The sequence below is a fragment of the Cherax quadricarinatus genome, chromosome 5 (genome assembly GCF_038502225.1).
Source record: "Cherax quadricarinatus isolate ZL_2023a chromosome 5, ASM3850222v1, whole genome shotgun sequence".
NCBI lineage: Eukaryota > Metazoa > Arthropoda > Malacostraca > Decapoda > Parastacidae > Cherax > Cherax quadricarinatus.
In genome coordinates this window covers 25,168-46,337 of record NC_091296.1, presented here as the reverse complement: position 1 = coordinate 46,337, position 21,170 = coordinate 25,168, and the positions used below count along the sequence as shown (strand labels likewise).

The 21,170-nt window shown below is 45.6% G+C and overlaps 1 protein-coding gene across 4 annotated transcripts; it reads left to right on the top strand.

Moving 5' to 3' along the window:
* The first annotated feature begins 5,710 nt into the window (after nt 1–5,710).
* Nucleotides 5,711–20,440, top strand: LOC128684701 (methyltransferase-like protein 27). 4 transcript variants are annotated; one of them, XM_070098685.1, is made up of 7 exons: nt 5,711–5,857; nt 7,826–7,947; nt 8,271–8,422; nt 8,828–8,943; nt 13,135–13,227; nt 15,719–15,831; nt 19,101–20,440. In XM_070098685.1, the coding sequence occupies exons 2-7, from the start codon at nt 7,828–7,830 to the stop codon at nt 19,170–19,172; spliced, it is 666 nt and encodes a 221-aa protein (XP_069954786.1). In that variant the 5' UTR covers nt 5,711–5,857; nt 7,826–7,827; the 3' UTR covers nt 19,173–20,440. The 4 variants fall into 4 exon arrangements, with proteins under 4 accessions (XP_069954786.1, XP_069954792.1, XP_069954796.1 ...); XM_070098691.1 differs by having other exon boundaries at nt 5,736–5,877; XM_070098690.1 differs by having other exon boundaries at nt 5,776–6,061.
* The last annotated feature ends 730 nt before the right edge of the window (nt 20,441–21,170 follow it).

The following is a 21,170-nucleotide window of genomic DNA, read 5'->3' as shown; positions in this document are numbered from 1 at the left end:
GAGTGAGTGAGTGAGAGGACAGCGTGAAACAAGCTTTTATGCCACAAGACGGGCAGAAAGCAGCAACTTCACTCTGGCTGTACCCTTCTCCAGAAATCACTCCATCTGAGATCATACATACCCAGGATGACTCGAGTATGGAACACATTCGTACAGCATAATGATGTCAACGAGATAAGTCAGTTGATCAAATGAAAATGCTGGCCAGATGGCTCAACTTCATCCTGTTTCCTACTTGTATGTCTCATAACAATAAAATAGCTTTCAAATGAGCTGAGTAGGTAATAGCCTTAGCTTAATAAAGTTAGGAATCCTTAACCTGTAAAGAGCTGTCAATAAAGCTAGGATCCTTAACCTTGTCAAACCTGTGAAAAAAGAGAGAGAGAGAGAGAGAAGAGAGAGAGAGAGAGAGAGAGAGAGAGAGAGAGAGAGGGCAGAGAGAGAGAGAGAGAGAGAGAGAGAGAGAGAGAGAGAGAGAGAGAGAGAGAGAGAGAGAGAGAGAGAGAGAGAGAGAGAGAAGAGAGAGAGAGAGAGAGAGAGAGAGAGAGAGAGAGAGAGAGAGTTAGAGAGAGAGAGAAAGAGAGAGAGAGAGAGAGAGAGAGAGAGACAGAGAGAGAGAGAGAGACAGAGAGAGAGAGAGAGAGAGAGAGAGAGAGAGAGCGAGAAGTGCAGGCTCTACGCTATGTCTCCTCAGTGATTACCTTCATGGTAGATCTCTAAGTGTAGTCCTCAATGGAACGGAATCAGCAAGGCATCCTATTGGGGCAAGTGTTCCACAAGGAAGCGTGCTGGGTCCACTGTTATGGAGTGTCTACTTCAACGACCTTCTTCATCTCATCCCAGAATCACATGCATATGCAGACGACTGTACACTGACATTCACTTATCCAAGAGAAGAAATGCCAGGTGCTCTAAGCTACATCAATCACCAGCTGAGAGCTATATCAGCTGGGGGAAATAGATGGCAAGTAACATTTGCACCTGAGAAAACGCAAATGATGATCGTCTCTGGGCACCATGATGGTAATGCTGGTGCAGTAGTACGGATGAATGGGACGATGTTGGCACCTGGAGAAGAAGTTGATATCCTTGGGGTGAAATTTGACTCCAAACTAACCATGAAGAACCATGTTGTAAATCTTGCAAACAAGGCAGCCAGGAAGCTTACAGCACTTCGCCGTATCTCGCACCTGCTTGACAGTAGGGGTTGCAAGATCCTGTACAAGGCACAAGTACGCTCACACCTTGAGTATGCTCCACTTTCTTGGTTTGCCTGCCCCCTCTCATCTGCGACTGCTTGACAGAGTAGAGAACAGAGCAAGACGTCTCATCTCTCGCCTGGACCCATCCTGGATAGATCTGTCATTTCAGCAGAGCCTTCAACATAGGAGGGATGTGGGTGGCCTTACTGTCATGTACAAGGCCAATATTGTCAAAATACCACACTTGGATCCACTTCGAGGACAGCGTGAAACAAGCTTTTATGCCACAAGACGGGCAGAAAGCAGCAACTTCACTCTGGCTGTACCCTTCTCCAGAACATCACTCCATCTGAGATCATACATACCCAGGATGACTCGAGTATGGAACACATTCGTACAGCATAATGATGTCAACGAGATAACGTCAGTTGATCAAATGAAAATGCTGGCCCACAGATGGCTCCAACTTCATCCTGTTCCCTACTTGTATGTCTCATAACAATAAAAATGCTTTCAAATGAGCTGATGTGGAGGTAACGAGCTCTTAAAGGCTGTCAATAAAGTTAGGATCCTTAACCTGTAAAGGCTGTCAATAAAGAAGCTAGGGATCCTTGAGAGGCAAGAGAAGGAAGAAAAAAAAAAAAGAGAGAGAGAGAGTTAGAGAGAGAGAGAGAGAGAGAGAGAGAGAGTTAGAGAGAGAGAGAGAGAGAGAGAGAGAGAGAGAGAGAGAGAGAGAGAGAGAGAGAGAGAGGACAGCGTGAAACAAGCTTTTATGCCACACGACGGGCAGCCAGCAGCAACTTCACCCTGACTGTACCCTTCTCCAGAACATCACTCCATCTGAGATCATATATACCCAGGATGACTAGAGTATGGAACACATTCGTACAACATAATGATGTCTCCTCACCTCGTTCTGTTGGGATCTTAAGTGTCGTCTGACCACAAGGCTGTTTTTACGACACTCAAGATCCCAACAGAACGAGGTGAGGAGTCCACACGCACAACCTGGCTATGGGAAAGAGGTAATTGGCCAGCCCTTTGCTCTGAGCTCGCCACCACCGACTGAAATGCTCTTCTCCAAGGGGATGTTGACAACCAAGTGAAAACCTTCACTGGACACATCCTTAATCTACAACAAGAACACATTCCTCACCGGCAATATGTGACGAAGCCTACAGATCAGCCTTGGTTTGGCTTTCGTTGTAGAGAGGCTGCTACTGCTAAGTACAAAGCATGGCGAAGGTGTAAGAGACATCCTACCACCTATAACAGGAACTTGCACATGCAAGCCTGTAGGCATATGGGTGATGTTCAAAAGTGGGCCATTGCTAAATGGGAGGTGGACACTAAAGAAAGTTAGCATCAGGTAGGTAGGCTCCAAAACCTGGTGGTCCTGGTCAAGGACAGACAAGGTTATCTGCCTGATGAACTATTCCACCTCTAAATCGACAGGATGGGACCACCTCTACTAGTAGTCAAGAGAGGCGGACCTCTTTGCTGAACACTTTGCTACAAAATGCAAGTTCCTGATCCAGCAAGGGACCCTCCTTGGCTAGCTGCAAGAACTGTGTCAAAACTGTCAGTGGTGACAATAAGGCGGAGGAGGTGCATTTCCTACTTAAATCGCTTGACCAAGAAAGGCTGTGGGCCCAGACAAGTTGAGCCCAAGATTGTTGAGAAGATGTGCAGACCAGCTAGCAGCACCTCTAACTCGCATCTTTCAGCACTGCCTAGTACAGTGTAAATGGCCCTCTCTATGGAAAGAGGCAAATGTAGTCCCTGTTCACAAAAAGAAGAGCAGAGCAGAAATCAGTAACTACAGACCAGTGTCACTCCTGTCAATCACTGGTAAGATCCTTGAGACAATAATCTCAAGACAAATGACAGAGTTTTTTGACTACCACTCACTACTTTGTGATCGCCAATATGGCTTCAGGAAAGGTTTCTCTGCTGGTGATCTGTTGTTAAACCTGTCCACTAAGTGGCACCAGTCACTGGATGAATCCAAAGTCAGCTGTGTAGTAGCACTGGACATTGCTGGCGATTTCGATCGGGTGTGGCACCAGGGCCTCTTAGCAAAACTTCAAGCACAAGGGAATTGAAGTCTCTACGCTATGTCTTCTCAGTTATTACCTTCATGGTAGATCTCTAAGTGTAGTTATCATTGGAACGGAATCAGGAAGACATCCTATTGGGGCAAGTGTTCCACAAGGAAGCGTGCTGGGTCCATTGTTATGGAATGTCTACTTCAACGACCTTCTTCATCTCATCCCAGAATCACATGCATATGCAGACGACTGTACACTGATATTCACTTATCCAAGAGAAGAAATGCCAGCTGCTCTAAGCTACATCAATCACCAGCTGAGAGCTATATCAGCTTGGGGAAATAGATGGCAAGTAACATTTGCACCTGAGAAAACGCAAATGATGATCGTCTCTAGGCACCATGATGGTAATGCTGGTGCAGTAGTAAGGATGAATGGGAGGATGTTGGCACCTGGAGAAGAAGTTGATATCCTTGGGGTGAAATTTGACTCCAAACTAACCATGAAGAACCATGTTGTAAATCTTGCAAACAAGGCAGCCAGGAAGCTTACAGCACTTCGCCGTATCTCCCATCTGCTTGACAGTAGGGGTTGCGAGATCCTGTACGAGGCACAAGTACGCTCGCACCTTGAGTATGCTCCACTTTCTTGGTTTGCCTGCCCCCCCTCTCATCTGCGACTGCTTGACAGAGTAGAGAATAGAGCAAGACGTCTCATCTCTCGCCTGGACCCATCCTGGATAGATCTGTCATTTCAGCAGAGCCTTCTACATAGGAAGGATGTGGGTGGCCTTACTGTTATGTACAAGGCCAATATTGTCAAAATACCACACTTGGATCCACTTCGAGGACAGCGTGAAACAAGCTTTTATGCCACAAGACGGGCAGAATGCAGCAACTTCACTCTGGCTGTACCCTTCTCCAGAACATCACTCCATCTGAGATCATACATACCCAGGATGACTCGAGTATGGAACACATTCGTACAGCATAATGATGTCAACGAGATAAAGTCAGTTGATCAAATGAAAATGCTGGCCCACAGATGGCTCCAACTTCATCCTGTTCCCTACTTGTATGTCTCATAACAATAAAAATGCTTTCAAATGAGCTGATGTAGGTAACAGCTCTTAGCTTGCCATTAAAGTTAGGAATCCTTAACCTGTAAATAGCTGTCAATAAAGCTAGGGATCCTTAACCTGTCAAACCCTGTGTAAAAAAAAAAAAAAAGAGAGAGAGAGAGAGAGAGAGAGAGAGAGAGAGGTGTCAGAGTTGCTGTAACAGATTAATTTTTTTTAAACAATGAAAATAAAAGATAAAAAACTCGTTATTCTTGTATCTATTTAATCGTGCACCTAATATATCTAGTACCTAATTAATATTGTAACTAATTAATCGTGTATCTAATTAATCTGGTACCTATTAATTTTAAACTTAATTAACCTAGTTTCTAATTAATTTTAAATTTAATTAATATGGCACCTAATTAATTTTAAATTTAATTAATCTGGCACCTAATTAATTTTAAATTTAATTAATCTGGTTGCTAATTATTTTTAATTAAGCTAATCTGGTACCTGGTTAATTTTTAACTTAATTTTAAATTTAATTGTTATGGTACCTAACTAATTTTTAATTAATCTGGAACCTAATTAATTGGGTATTTAGTTAAATTTGTATATGGTTAATCTAGTATGTAAAGAAACCAATCTAATTATCTAATTAATATAGTATCTAACGAATCAAGTACCTAACTAATCTAGTACTTAACTAATCTAGTACCTAACTATTCTAGTACCTAACTAATCTAGTACCTAACTAATCTAGCACCTATTCTAGTACCTAACTAATCCAGTGTATAACTAATCTAGTACCTAACTAATCTAGCACCTAACTGTTCTAGTACCTGATTATTCTAGTACCTAACTAATTTAGTACCAAGCTATTATAGTACCTAACTAATCGAGTACCTAACTAATCTAGCACCTAACTATTCTAGTACCTAACTAATCTAGTACCTAACTAATATAGTACATAACTAATCCAGCACCTAACTATTCTAGTACTTAAGTAATCTAATACCTAACTAATCTAGTACCTAACTAATCTAGTACCTAATTAATCAAGTGCATAATTAATATTAAAATAATAATAATAATAATAATAATAATAATAATAATAATAATAATAATAATAATAATAATAATAATAATAATAAAGTATGTGGTCTAGAAACGAAGAAATAAATGTCGTGTTTAATCGGTATTATTATTATTATTATTATTATTATTATTATTATTATTATTTAGTTAGAGCCTTTGAGAATGAAAAGCTGTCAAGTTTGATCCAGGGAAAGAGAGGCGCAGGTTCAGTTCGTTGCATCATGAAGTGTAGAGCGTGATGAGGGTGACCCACCTGTGGGTATCACCGCGGGAATACCCAGAGTGCCACAGTGCCTTGTCAAAGTTCATTATTTATCATCGTCACAGTCTGGTATAAATACTCTTCTAACACCTGGATGACCACCACACTTCACACGTACATGCACACAAGGCAGCGAGGTGCACACACCTGCCAAGTTTACACAGCTGCGAAGTATACACAGGTGTGTTATACACGCTGAAGGTTCGTCAGGAATTTTCCTGCTGAGGCATTTGCTGTAGGAGTAGTGAGGTGACCTGTACTGTGTAGTGACCTGTGCTGTAACAGTCCTGTGTAGTGACCTGTGCTGTAGCAGTCCTGTGTAGTGACCTGTGCTGTAGCAGTCACTGTATCCTGTAGCAACTTGAAAAATACATCAATAACAACGGTAATAACGACGTATATCTTCATATATGTCTAGTTTTTTTTCTGAACTACGTTTATTCTCTTTTGGGAGGTCCCCACGAAACATTCAAGGTCCCCACTTAGCACCCGAGGTCCCCACTGAGTGCTAGAGCTCCTCACTTAACACCAGAGGCTGTACCTTCCTCTCTATGCTGACATACACAAGAACAAGTACTGTATTTGCGTCACAGAGTGCAAGCAGCGGCAAAGACTCAGTCTTCGGTATACACTTCTGTCGAGACAGATACCTTCTTCACTATACCCATCCAGTTAAGTCTGTTTCTTACCCTCGTGATAGGTCATCATTGTTCATGCTTGTGAAGCTGACTGGAAACCTTTTAGACTGGGGTAAGACAACAGTGATGTTTACCGTTGATCATCGGTCTTAGTTACCCTCGTACAGACCTTAGACCTCAAAGCAATTTTAACCAACCTTCCATATATATTAGGTATAATGTTATGTCAACACTAACAAACGTGAATAAAATAAAGCACTTTAATGGACAGTGTTGTGCATCACATCCTGGTGTCTTCTAACCAGTGACTTTAAGAAGTCTGTAAATCAAACTAAACGCTTTGGTACAGAAAGTTTCCGTACAACATCAAAGTGTTTTATTTTATTTTGTTCCAAGTCTTCCTTTGAACTGGATCATGTCAGACTCAGTTTTAACCGTTTGTCAGGGACAAAAATAACATGAGCCTAGGTATGTATAAATTGGATCATCTCAGAGGCCATATTAACTGTTCGCTAGTTAGAAAAACAACAACATGAGCCTGGTTATGTATAAACTGGAACTTCCCAGACTCGAATTTAGCAATATACAGGATGAATTAACTGGATAGTCTTACCGCCCAAAGCATAATTAAATACCTCTGGAGCGGCCACCTCACAGTAAGGACACTCTAGTGAAGAAGTTTTTGACGCAAAGAATTGCAGCAACTCCCCTGCCATTATTATTATTATTATTATTATTATTATTCTTATTATTATTATTATATACGTGGGATAAATAAGTAGGGGTAATGTACCGCACAGAAAATGGGAGTTAATCAGATTTCATCAGAGAAGAAAGGAAGGGTAGCTCCATTGCCTTGGATCACGAGACCTTCAGCAGCATTAGGGTAACCCCTCCTCTCCCCCCGCATTTGAAGGCCCATCATACCTCAGGAAATATTATAATTAAGACTACCCTTCCAGCGTTCCATTTAATTACCAGCCTTTTTTTTTTGGGGGGGGGGACTGTTCCATTTTTATGGTATAATTTGCTGTGATGGTGAGGCCAGCCAGGTGAGGGCGATGCAACAATGTCCTTTGCAACGTCCGGTGCACGATGACTCTTTTCATGACGCAGTAATATGGTCAGAGTCTTACTGTCTCAGATGATTTGTGTTTCACACTGCAGGTGGACGAACTGGAATTTCTGTGGTGGACGAACTGGAATTTCTGTGGTGGACGGATTGAAATTTTATATTGTGATGGATAACTGAAATAATTCCCAAATAACTCAAATATTGTTTTTTTTTAAGAGGAAATATTGGCAGACATTTCGGTTCTTCCTAAACCATTATCAAGTCACTAATATATATATATATATATATATATATATATATATATATATATATATATATATATATATATATATATATATATATATATATATATATATATATATATATTTGTAATTTAGTTAGCGTAGCGTGGTCTTAAAATACCCCTTGTCTCATCCTGCTCAACTTGGCACATCAGAGATGGAGAACACGACTGAACACGAGGCTGCCTTTAAGATGAACAGTATCTTCTTCCAAGAGAAGAGAACACCTGGAGAGGTCAAGGAGCTGTACTCCCAGTTTTCTCAGACCTACGAACAGGTCAGTGCCTAACTCCTCTCATTGTGTCTCAGAAACAACTTTAAGACTAAGGTTACAGTTTTTGTCATAGAGATTGTGGACAGATATATGCGCGAAACGTGGGAGGAATCCAACCCTCTGCTTTCGCACACGAGATAGAGATAGAAAAGAAAAAAGGTATTATACTTTGACTCGAGCAATACATAAATAAACCGTACATAGGAAAGAGGAGCTTACGAAGATGTTTCGGCCCGACTTAGAGCATTTACAAGTCAGAATAGCAAGAGTGCTCAGCGCTCTGATCACGCAGGCTGTTGGTAATCCCAGCTGGTGTTTCCTTTCAGCTGATGAACTCGCGTACGTACGCTGGGCCGAGGGTAGCGGCTGAGGAGATTGCCAGGCTGGTGCCACAAGAGTGCCGCAAGGATGCCAGGGTGCTAGACGTCGCTGCTGGCACTGGCAAGGTGGGCCAGGAGCTGTACAAACGAGGTTTCACGTGAGTAATGCTACCCCAATCATACTTGATGCTATCTAGATAATAATGATATATATATATATATATATATATATATATATATATATATATATATATATATATATATATATATATATATATATATATATATATATATATAAGTATGTGTGTGTGTGTGTGTGTGTGTGTGTGGGAATCTCTCATCAAAATCTAAAATATATTACAATGAGCTATCTAAATAACATCATTTAAAGATCTAATTAAAATTTGATTTTAAAGCATTGAACGTATTTTCTTATTATGAGAGAGAGAGAGAGAGAGAGAGAGAGAGAGAGAGAGAGAGAGAGAGAGAGAGAGAGAGAGAGAGAGAGAGAGAGAGAGAGAGAGAGAGAGAGAGAGAGAGGCCTAAGATGAGTTTTACCCCAGGTGGCTGGATGCTGTGGAACCATCCACAGGGATGCTGGAGATCCTCTACAAGACTGAAGTCTATTCTCAGGCCTTCAAGGAGTTCCTCGGCCACGGCAACTCCACCATTCCCACAGGTGAGGCATCTCCTTCAACCCCCATTCTAAGTTGCACTCACACAACAGGGACTCCAACCACTTAACCTTCCGTTTATTTTTATCAGCCTCACTGAGAGGATCGCTACATTCATTTACAACGTCCTGATAAATCAGTCTTCTGTTTAGGGAGTGTAAAACTCTATCACGATTACAATAAATACGTAGATATCACTGTTTTTCGTAGCTATGCTCTTCAGGGCAGTTCAAGCTATACGAAGCACTGACTGCTTTGAGAAGATGTTGTCGGATAAGAGAAGTGCAATCATGAAGTGTGTGTGTGTGTGTGTGTGTGTGTGTGTGTGTGTGTGTGTGTGTGTGTGTGTGTGTGTGTGTGCGGGAGATCGCTTATTCAACTACCTGGAGTTACTACTTTTCTTCTTCCTTCCCTACTAAATCCTTGAATACTTTTACCCCTACGTTTTGCCCACACACACATTGCCTTTAACTGCCCCTGACACTATATTAATTTACTCATTTTCAAGGGAACCTTGTTTTATTTTCCCCTGTCTGCATGACCGTCTTCAGTAGTGGTGGACACTATCTTACCAACTGTCTGCATGACCGTCTTCAGTAGTGGTGGACACTATCTTACCAACTGTCTGCATGACCGTCTTCAGTAGTGGTGGACACTATCTTACCAACTGTCTGCATGACCGTCTTCAGTAGTGGTGGACACTATCTTACCAACTGTCTGCATGACCGTCTTCAGTAGTGGTGGACACTATCTTACCAACTGTCTGCATGACCGTCTTCAGTAGTGGTGGACACTATCTTACCAACTGTCTGCATGACCGTCTTCAGTAGTGGTGGACACTATCTTACCAACTGTCTGCATGACCGTCTTCAGTAGTGGTGGACACTATCTTACCAACTGTCTGCATGACCGTCTTCAGTAGTGGTGGACACTATCTTACCAACTGTCTGCATGACCGTCTTCAGTAGTGGTGGACACTATCTTACCAACTGTCTGCATGACCGTCTTCAGTAGTGGTGGACACTATCTTACCAACTGTCTGCATGACCGTCTTCAGTAGTGGTGGACACTATCTTACCAACTGTCTGCATGACCGTCTTCAGTAGTGGTGGACACTATCTTACCAACTGTCTGCATGACCGTCTTCAGTAGTGGTGGACACTATCTTACCAACTGTCTGCATGACCGTCTTCAGTAGTGGTGGACACTATCTTACCAACTGTCTGCATGACCGTCTTCAGTAGTGGTGGACACTATCTTACCAACTGTCTGCATGACCGTCTTCAGTAGTGGTGGACACTATCTTACCAACTGTCTGCATGACCGTCTTCAGTAGTGGTGGACACTATCTTACCAACTGTCTGCATGACCGTCTTCAGTAGTGGTGGACACTATCTTACCAACTGTCTGCATGACCGTCTTCAGTAGTGGTGGACACTATCTTACCAACTGTCTGCATGACCGTCTTCAGTAGTGGTGGACACTATCTTACCAACTGTCTGCATGACCGTCTTCAGTAGTGGTGGACACTATCTTACCAACTGTCTGCATGACCGTCTTCAGTAGTGGTGGACACTATCTTACCAACTGTCTGCATGACCGTCTTCAGTAGTGGTGGACACTATCTTACCAACTGTCTGCATGACCGTCTTCAGTAGTGGTGGACACTATCTTACCAACTGTCTGCATGACCGTCTTCAGTAGTGGTGGACACTATCTTACCAACTGTCTGCATGACCGTCTTCAGTAGTGGTGGACACTATCTTACCAACTGTCTGCATGACCGTCTTCAGTAGTGGTGGACACTATCTTACCAACTGTCTGCATGACCGTCTTCAGTAGTGGTGGACACTATCTTACCAACTGTCTGCATGACCGTCTTCAGTAGTGGTGGACACTATCTTACCAACTGTCTGCATGACCGTCTTCAGTAGTGGTGGACACTATCTTACCAACTGTCTGCATGACCGTCTTCAGTAGTGGTGGACACTATCTTACCAACTGTCTGCATGACCGTCTTCAGTAGTGGTGGACACTATCTTACCAACTGAGGGAAGCTCTTATCTCAGCTTTCTTATCTTGCTACGACACTCTTGACTTTTTTCTCGGATTCGTGTTTTAATTGAATTAAATCATTGTCAGTTTCTCCAGTTCAGAACTGGTACTGTGTCAGTAGTACTGTCACTGGTACTCTGTCACTGGTACTCTACCACTGGTACTCTGTCACTGGTACTCTGCCACTGGTACTCTGTCACTGGTACTCATGGGTCATCACTCCTAACACATGGGAACTCATGTCCGATCAGATGAAGATTAAAGTAGCTCCAGTTTCTTAGATCAAGAGCCCACCTTCATTAGACTTCAGGTATCACCAGACAAACGTCCTTCAGGCGAGATAACACACACACACACTCGATTGATTTAAATAAAATAACTGCTTATCATCCAGAGATAACACGAGGCAGCATCACCCAGCGTTGCCATGAGATAACAAGAGGCAGCATCTCCCAGCTTGTCCTAGGGTTGGCTTGCTTATCTTAGGGTTGGCTTGCTTGTCTTAGAGCTGGCTTGCTAGTCTTAGGGTTGGCTGGTTAGTCTTAGGGCCGTCTTGCTAGTCTTAGGGATAGCTTGTTAGTCTTAGGGCTGGCTTGCTAGTCTTAGGGTTAGCTTGTTAGTCTTAGCGCTGGCTTGCTAGTCTTAGGGCTGGCTTGCTTGTCTTAGAGCTGGCTTGCTAGTCTTAGGGCTGGCTTGCTAGTCTTAGGGCTGGCTTGCTAGTCTTACGGCTGGCTTGCTAGTCTTAGGGCTGGCTTGCTAGTCTTAGGGCTGGCTTGCTTGTCTAAGAGCTGGCTTGCTAGTCATAGAGCTGGCTTGCTTGTCTTAGAGCTGGCTTGCTAGTCTTAGAGCTGGCTTGTTAGTCTTAGGGCTGGCTTGCTAGTCTTAGGGCTGGCTTGCTAGTCTTAGAGCTGGCTTGCTAGTCTTAGAGCTGGCTTGCTTGCCTTAGAGCTGGCTTGCTAGTCTTAGTCCTGGCTTACTAGTCTTAGGGCTGGCTTGCTTGTCTTAGAGCTGGCTTGCTAGTCTTAGAGCTGGCTTGCTAGTCTTAGAGCTGGCTTGCTAGTCTTAGAGCTGGCTTGCTAGTCTTAGAGCTGGCTTGTTAGTCTTAGAGCTGGCTTGCTTGTCTTAGAGCTGGCTTGCTAGTCTTAGGGCTGGCTTGCTAGTCTTAAGGCTGGCTTGCTAGTCTTAGGGCTAGCTTGCTTGTCTTAGAGCTGGCTTGCTAGTCTTAGGGCTAGCTTGCTAGTCTTAGGGCTGGCTTGCTAGTCTTAGTCCTGGCTTACTAGTCTTAGGGCTGGCTTGCTTGTCTTAGAGCTGGCTTGCTAGTCTTAGAGCAGGATTGCTAGTCTTAGAGCTGGCTTGCTAGTCTTAGAGCTGGCTTGCTAGTCTTAGAGCTGGCTTGCTAGTCTTAGAGCTGGCTTGTTAGTCTTAGAGCTGGCTTGCTTGTCTTAGAGCTGGCTTGCTAGTCTTAGGGCTGGCTTGCTAGTCTTAAGGCTGGCTTGCTAGTCTTAGGGCTAGCTTGCTTGTCTTAGAGCTGGCTTGCTAGTCTTAGGGCTGGCTTGCTAGTCTTAAGGCTGGCTTGCTAGTCTTAGAGCTGGCTTGCTTGTCTTAGAGCTGGCTTGCTAATCTTAGGGTTAGCTTGCTAGTCTTAGGTTTGGCTTGCTAGTCTTAGGGTTGGCTTGTTAGTCTTAAGGCTAGCTTGATTTTCTTAGGGCTGGCTTGCTAGTCTTAGAGCTGGCTTGCTAGTCTTAGGGCTGGCTTGCTAGTTTTAGGGCCGTCTTACTAGTCTTAGGACTGTCTTGCTAGTGTTAGAGCCGTCTTGCTAGTCTTAGAGTGGTCTTGCTATTCTTAGAGTCGTCTTGCTAGTCTTAGAGCCGTCTTGCTAGTCTTAGAGCCGTCTTGCTAGTCTTAGAGTTGTCTTGGTAGTCTTAAAGTCGTCTTGCTAGTCTTAGAGCCGTCTTGCTAGTCTTAGAGCCGTCTTGCTAGTCTTAGAGCCGTCTTGCTAGTCTTAGAGCCGTCTTACTAGTTTTAGAGCCGTCTTGCTACAGGTTCGAAGGCTCCACTGGGGAGGTTGTGTTCATAATCGCTTCATTATGACTACGTGAGTCATTATTAATAATGAAATTCCTGGTGTTATGACCCCACAGAAACGTACGATGTCGTAGTGAACGTGGGAGGAATGGGAGAAGGTCACATTCCTGTCAGAGGAGTCGATGACATGATCAACCTCACAAAGCCAGGTAAGAGGATTCAGTCCTACTCGTCTGCTCACGTAGAAGAATCAGATTCAGTTATAAAGTTTGTTGATTGTGTGGGTCACTGTATCACCGTGTTGAGTGTGTGGTTGTCACTGTATCACCGTGTTGAGTGTGTGGTTGTCACTGTATCACCGTGTTGAGTGTGTGGTTGTCACTGTATCACCGTGTTGAGTGTGTGGTTGTCACTGTATCACCGTGTTGAGTGTGTGGTTGTCACTGTATCACCGTGTTGAGTGTGTGGTTGTCACTGTATCACCGTGTTGAGTGTGTGGTTGTCACTGTATCACCGTGTTGAGTGTGTGGTTGTCACTGTATCACCGTGTTGAGTGTGTGGTTGTCACTGTATCACCGTGTTGAGTGTGTGGTTGTCACTGTATCACCGTGTTGAGTGTGTGGTTGTCACTGTATCACCGTGTTGAGTGTGTGGTTGTCACTGTATCACCGTGTTGAGTGTGTGGTTGTCACTGTATCACCGTGTTGAGTGTGTGGTTGTCACTGTATCACCGTGTTGAGTGTGTGGTTGTCACTGTATCACCGTGTTGAGTGTGTGGTTGTCACTGTATCACCGTGTTGAGTGTGTGGTGGTCACTGTATCACCGTGTTGAGTGTGTGGTTGTCACTGTATCACCGTGTTGAGTGTGTGGTGGTCACTGTATCACCGTGTTGAGTGTGTGGTTGTCACTGTATCACCGTGTTGAGTGTGTGGTGGTCACTGTATCACCGTGTTGAGTGTGTGGTTGTCACTGTATCACCGTGTTGAGTGTGTGGTTGTCACTGTATCACCGTGTTGAGTGTGTGGTTGTCACTGTATCACCGTGTTGAGTGTGTGGTGGTCACTGTATCACCGTGTTGAGTGTGTGGTGGTCACTGTATCACCGTGTTGAGTGTGTGGTGGTCACTGTATCACCGTGTTGAGTGTGTGGTGGTCACTGTATCACCGTGTTGAATGTGTGGTGGTCACTGTATCACCGTGTTGAGTGTGTGGTGGTCACTGTATCACCGTGTTGAGTGTGTGGTTGTCACTGTATCACCGTGTTGAGTGTGTGGTGGTCACTGTATCACCGTGTTGAGTGTGTGGTGGTCACTGTATCACCGTGTTGAGTGTGTGGTGGTCACTGTATCACCGTGTTGAGTGTGTGGTGGTCACTGTATCACCGTGTTGAGTGTGTGGTTGTCACTGTATCACCGTGTTGAGTGTGTGGTTGTCACTGTATCACCGTGTTGAGTGTGTGGTGGTCACTGTATCACCGTGTTGAGTGTGTGGTTGTCACTGTATCACCGTGTTGAGTGTGTGGTGGTCACTGTATCACCGTGTTGAGTGTGTGGTTGTCACTGTATCACCGTGTTGAGTGTGTGGTTGTCACTGTATCACCGTGTTGAGTGTGTGGTGGTCACTGTATCACCGTGTTGAGTGTGTGGTGGTCACTGTATCACCGTGTTGAGTGTGTGGTGGTCACTGTATCACCGTGTTGAGTGTGTGGTGGTCACTGTATCACCGTGTTGAGTGTGTGGTGGTCACTGTATCACCGTGTTGAATGTGTGGTGGTCACTGTATCACCGTGTTGAGTGTGTGGTGGTCACTGTATCACCGTGTTGAGTGTGTGGTTGTCACTGTATCACCGTGTTGAGTGTGTGGTGGTCACTGTATCACCGTGTTGAGTGTGTGGTGGTCACTGTATCACCGTGTTGAGTGTGTGGTGGTCACTGTATCACCGTGTTGAGTGTGTGGTGGTCACTGTATCACCGTGTTGAGTGTGTGGTTGTCACTGTATCACCGTGTTGAGTGTGTGGTTGTCACTGTATCACCGTGTTGAGTGTGTGGTGGTCACTGTATCACCGTGTTGAGTGTGTGGTTGTCACTGTATCACCGTGTTGAGTGTGTGGTGGTCACTGTATCACCGTGTTGAGTGTGTGGTTGTCACTGTATCACCGTGTTGAGTGTGTGGTGGTCACTGTATCACCGTGTTGAGTGTGTGGTTGTCACTGTATCACCGTGTTGAGTGTGTGGTTGTCACTGTATCACCGTGTTGAGTGTGTGGTGGTCACTGTATCACCGTGTTGAGTGTGTGGTGGTCACTGTATCACCGTGTTGAGTGTGTGGTGGTCACTGTATCACCGTGTTGAGTGTGTGTGTCACGAAATGAGGAGTCAACATAACAATAGTAGTAGTAGTAGTAGTAGTAGTAGTAGTAGTAATAATAATAATAATAATAATAATAATAATAATAATAATAATAATAATAATAATAATTTTTATTTGTACAAGTCCATGATACAACTTATACAGACCATAGCTGACATCAGTTACATACTATATAGAAAGCAGCTTATTATGCAGAGCATTTCGGGCAAATTAGGTCAATTTTGTCCCCAGGATGCGACCCACACCAGTCAACTAACACCCAGATACCTATTCTACTGCTAGGTGAACAGGGACAGCAGGTGTCTTAAGAGGTTGTGTCTGTATCCACAGGAGGCGTAGTGGTGGTGGTGATGAGGCTGGAGTACCTGGAGATCGTCAAGGAGTACAGAGACAGACTGGAGACACGGATGAATCTCTTGGAGAAGAGTGGGAGATGGAGCATGGTGAGTAAAGCTTGGAGGGAGGTCTGGTGGAGGGTGAGTAAAGCTTGGAGGGAGGTCTGGTGGAGGGTGAGTAAAGTTTGGAGGGAGGTCTGGTGGAGGGTGAGTAAAGCTTGGAGGGAGGTCTGGTGGAGGGTGAGTAAAGCTTGGAGGGAGGTCTGGTGGAGGGTGAGTAAAGCTTGGATGGAGGTCTGGTGGAGGGTGAGTAAAGCTTGGAGGGAAGTCTGGTGGAGGGTGAGTAAAGTTTGGAGGGAGGTCTGGTGGAGTGTGAGTAAAGCTTGGATGGAGGTCTGGTGGAGGGTGAGTAAAGCTTGGAGAGAGGTCTGGTGGAGGGTGAGTGAAGCTTGGATGGAGGTCTGGTGGAGTGTGAGTAAAGCTTGGATGGAGGTCTGGTGGAGGGTGAGTAAAGCTTGGATGGAGGTCTGGTGGAGGGTGAGTAAAGTTTGGAGGGAGGTCTGGTGGAGTGTGAGTAAAGCTTGGATGGAGGTCTGGTGGAGGGTGAGTAAAGCTTGGAGAGAGGTCTGGTGGAGGGTGAGTGAAGCTTGGATGGAGGTCTGGTGGAGTGTGAGTAAAGCTTGGATGGAGGTCTGGTGGAGTGTGAGTAAAGCTTGGATGGAGGTCTGGTGGAGGGTGAGTAAAGCTTGGAGAGAGGTCTGGTGGAGGGTGAGTGAAGCTTGGATGGAGGTCTGGTGGAGGGTGAGTAAAGCTTGGACGGAGGTCTGGTGGAGGGTGAGTAAAGCTTGGATGGAGGTCTGGTGGAGGGTGAGTAAAGCTTGGAGGGAGGTTTGGTGGAGGGTGAGCAAAGCTTGGATGGAGGTCTGGTGGAGGGTGAGTAAAGCTTGGATGGAGGTCCGGTGGAGGGTGAGTAAAGCTTGGATGGAGGTCCGGTGGAGGGTGAGTAAAGCTTGGATGGTGGTCTGGTGGAGGGTGAGTAAAGCTTGGAGGGAGGTCTGGTGGAGGGAGAGTAAAGCTTGGATGGAGGTCTGGTGGAGGGTGAGTAAAGCTTTGAGGGAGGTTTGGTGGAGGGTGAGCAAAGCTTGGATGGAGGTCTGGTGGAGGGTGAGTAAAGCTTGGAGGGAGGTTTGGTGGAGGGTGAGTAAAACTTGGATGGAGGTCTGGTGGAGGGTGAGTAAAGCTTGGAGGGAGGTTTGGTGGAGGGTGAGTAAAGCTTGGATGGAGGTCTGGTGGAGGGTGAGTAAAGCTTGGATGGAGGTCCGGTGGAGGGTGAGTAAAGCTTGGATGGAGGTCCGGTGGAGGGTGAGTAAAGCTTGGATGGTGGTCTGGTGGAGGGTGAGTAAAGCTTGGAGGGAGGTCTGGTGGAGGGAGAGTAAAGCTTGGATGGAGGTCTGGTGGAGGGTGAGTAAAGCTTTGAGGGAGGTCTGGTGGAGGGTGAGTAAAGCTTGGATGGAGGTCCGGTGGAGGGTGAGTAAAGCTTTGAGGGAGGTTTGGTGGAGGGTGAGCAAAGCTTGGATGGAGGTCTGGTGGAGGGTGAGTAAAGCTTGGAGGGAGGTTTGGTGGAGGGTGAGTAAAGCTTGGATGGAGGTCTGGTGGAGGGTGAGTAAAGCTTGGAGGGAGGTTTGGTGGAGGGTGAGTAAAGCTTGGATGGAGGTCTGGTGGAGGGTGAGTAAAGCTTGGAGGGAGGTTTGGTGGAGGGTGAGTAAAGCTTGGATGGAGGTCTGGTGGAGGGTGAGTAAAGCTTTGAGGGAGGTCTGGTGGAGGGTGAGTAAAGCTTGGATGGAGGTCCGGTGGAGGGTGAGTAAAGCTTGGATGGAGGTCTGGTGGAGGGTGAGTAAAGCTTGGAGGGAGGTCTGGTGGAGGGAGAGTAAAGCTTGGATGGAGGTCCAGTGGAGGGTGAGTAAAGCTTGGATGGAGGTCTGGTGGAGGGTGAGTAAAGCTTGGAGGGAGGTCTGGTGGAGGGAGAGTAAAGCTTGGATGGAGGTCCAGTGGAGGGTGAGTAAAGCTTGGATGGAGGTCTGGTGGAGGGTGAGTAAAGCTTGGAGGGAGGTCTGGTGGAGGGTGAGTAAAGCTTGGATGGAGGTCTGGTGGAGGGTGAGTAAAGCTTGGAGGGAGGTCTGGTGGAGGGAGAGTAAAGCTTGGATGGAGGTCCGGTGGAGGGTGAGTAAAGCTTGGATGGAGGTCTGGTGGAGGGTGAGTAAAGCTTGGAGGGAGGTCTGGTGGAGGGAGAGTAAAGCTTGGATGGAGGTCCGGTGGAGGGTGAGTAAAGCTTGGATGGAGGTCTGGTGGAGGGTGAGTAAAGCTTGGAGGGAGGTCTGGTGGAGGGTGAGTAAAGCTTGGATGGAGGTCTGGTGGAGGGTGAGTAAAGCTTGGAGGGAGGTCTGGTGGAGGGAGAGGAGGGTGAGTGGGGAGTGGAGAGATTTGAAAGAGAGAAGAGAGTGAGAGTGGAAGGAGAGGGTGAGACGAAAGGTGAGTGGGGTTTGGTAGGAGTGGGAGTGGGAGTGGGAGAGGGAGTGGGAGTGCGAGGGAGAGAGGAGGTAAAATAATCATAACACCAGATTTCTAGGTTAGAGAGTAAGCTTTATTAGTGTGGTCTTGGACCAGTGTTCCACTGAGTGGTCTTGAACCAGTGCTCAACTGAGTGGTCTTGGACCAGTGCTCAACTAAGTGGTCTTGGACCAGTGCTCAACTGAGTGGTCTTGGACCAGTGCTCAACTGAGTGGTCTTGGATCAGTGCTCAACTGAGTGGTCTTGGACCAGTGCTCAACTGAGTGGTCTTGGACCAGTGCTCAACTAAGTGGTCTTGGACCAGTGTTCAATGGTGTGGTTTCAAACCAAAGATTTATTATGCTTTGTTATTGAGAACAAAAAAGGGTGACAATAACATGGCTGCAACAACACAGCAGAACCCTGACTTAGGAGACAAACTGACCAGCGACACCCAGGTCGTGTATCACCGGCATTCAGTACCGACAAGACGTCTTATTCTTCACCTGGGTCGTGACCTGACGATGGACTGACCCTGGAAACACGCCATCACCCTCCAGCACGACAAACAGGCTTAGCCGCCCAGAAAGCTAAATCAGCAACACTTAGACGCTTTCCGTCTTTGATATACATGCTGGCAAGCGTCTCAAATGGGTACTTTCGAAGCACTTTCTATTCCAAAAGCGAAATTATATCCGAGAGTTTTTCTTTGCCCCCATTTATGCGTGGTCTAGGGTTGCCAGATGAGTTTGTGTGAAGGAGGCATCAGTGTGTGTGATAAAATGCGCTGCTGTGGGGCCCTTCTTATAACGTCTTTCTTTTCTTCGCAGGTACTGAAGAAGACCATACCCAGGTACTTCTGCGATAAGGAAGGAATTATCTTCATCTACCGCGTTATTTAAGTTGCACCCGTTCGGCCTTGCATTCGATTTTTTTTTAGTTGCTAATCCTTTTGCTCTTGCTTCTTTTCCTTAATTTCCTCCCTTCCTTCCTTCTTTCTTTCCTCCATTCTCTCCTTTCTTCCCTCCTTGTTCTTACTTCTTGTGAATGGCCGTCGCTCGCAACACTCCACAGTACTCTGTGGGTTCTCTCTCTTAGCCCAAGACGCGAAGAACAAGCAAGAGGAATCTCTTACACCTGGTCTTCAAGAGGACGGGGTGGGTCACACCTGGTCTTCAAGAGGACGGGATGGGTCACACCTGGTCTTCAAGAGGACGGGGTGGGTCAGACCTAGTCTTCAAGAGGACGGGGTGGGTCACACATGGTCTTCAAGAGGATGGGGTGGGTCAGACCTAGTCTTGAAGAGGACGGGGTGGGTCACACCTGGTCTTCAAGAGAACGAGGTGGGTCAGACCTGGTCTTCAAGAGGACGAGGTGGGTCAGACCTGGTCTTCAAGAGGACGGGGTGGGTCACACCTGGTCTTCAAGAGGACGAGGTGGGTCAAACCTGGTCTTCAAGAGGACGGGGTGGGTCATACCTGGTCTTCAAGAGAACGAGGTGGGTCACACCGGGTCTTCAAGAGGACGGGGTGGGTCACACCTGGTCCTCAAGTCTACAACAATTTTCCATCACTACCTCTTCAGTAAACCTGACGGAGCACCTGCGTGTGCTGACTCTGCTGACTCTGCTGACAACAGCAGTAAAAATGAGTATTACCGTTATTACTAGAATTTCAAGGAAGCGCTAAACCCGCCAGGGTGTCAAACAGCCCCCGGGGGAATGTGAAGGGGAGAGATAGCCCCATACTTCAGCCCCACAGCCCTTCACTATCATCAGTGGACGATTCTATTGACAGATACAATTAAAACAGGAGACGAATTTTGCTCCCAATTAAAATAATGTGGGTTAAATCTATCTAAGCTTTCTTAGATTTTGTTAAAACAAATAAAACTTACCATCAGTGTATTGTTTTAATGATGTTTAGGTTTAGACAAGTGAGTAAGGACTAGGATGTGTTTATTATACAACGTTTTATATCATGACGGTATCTGGCTATATCACGACGGTATCTGGCTATATCATGACGGTATCTAAAGGACCCCAATGGAAATAAGTCACTCTGTCTGACTTTTTTGGGTTATCCCAGGTTCTCTACACATATGCTGCTATGTATGATAATTCTATGTAACTGTATTTGTGTATACCTGAATAAACTTACTTACTTACTTACTTACTTACTTACTTAATCTGGCTATATCATGACGGTATCTGGCTATATCATGACGGTATCTGGCTATATCATGACGGTATCTGGCTATATCATGACGGTATCTGGCTATATCACGACGGTATCTGGCTATATCATGACGGTATCTGGCTATATCATGACGGTATCTGGCTATATCATGACGGTATCTGGCTATATCATGACGGTATCTGGCTATATCATGACGGTATCTGGCTATATCATGACGGTATCTGGCTATATCATGACGGTATCTGGCTATATCACGACGGTATCTGGCTATATCATGACGGTATCTGGCTATATCACGACGGTATCCGGCTATATCATGACGGTATCTGGCTATATCACGACGGTATCTGGCTATATCATGACGGTATCTGGCTATATCATGACGGTATCTGGCTATATCATGACGGTATCTGGCTATATCACGACGGTATCTGGCTATATCATGACGGTATCTGGCTATATCACGACGGTATCCGGCTATATCATGACGTTATCCGGCTATATCATGACGGTATCTGGCTATATCACGACGGTATCTGGCTATATCATGACGATATCTGGCTATATCATGACGGTATCTGGCTATATCATGACGGTATCTGGCTATATCATGACGGTATCTGGCTATATCATGACGGTATCTGGCTATATCACGACGGTATCTGGCTATATCATGACGGTATCTGGCTATATCACGACGGT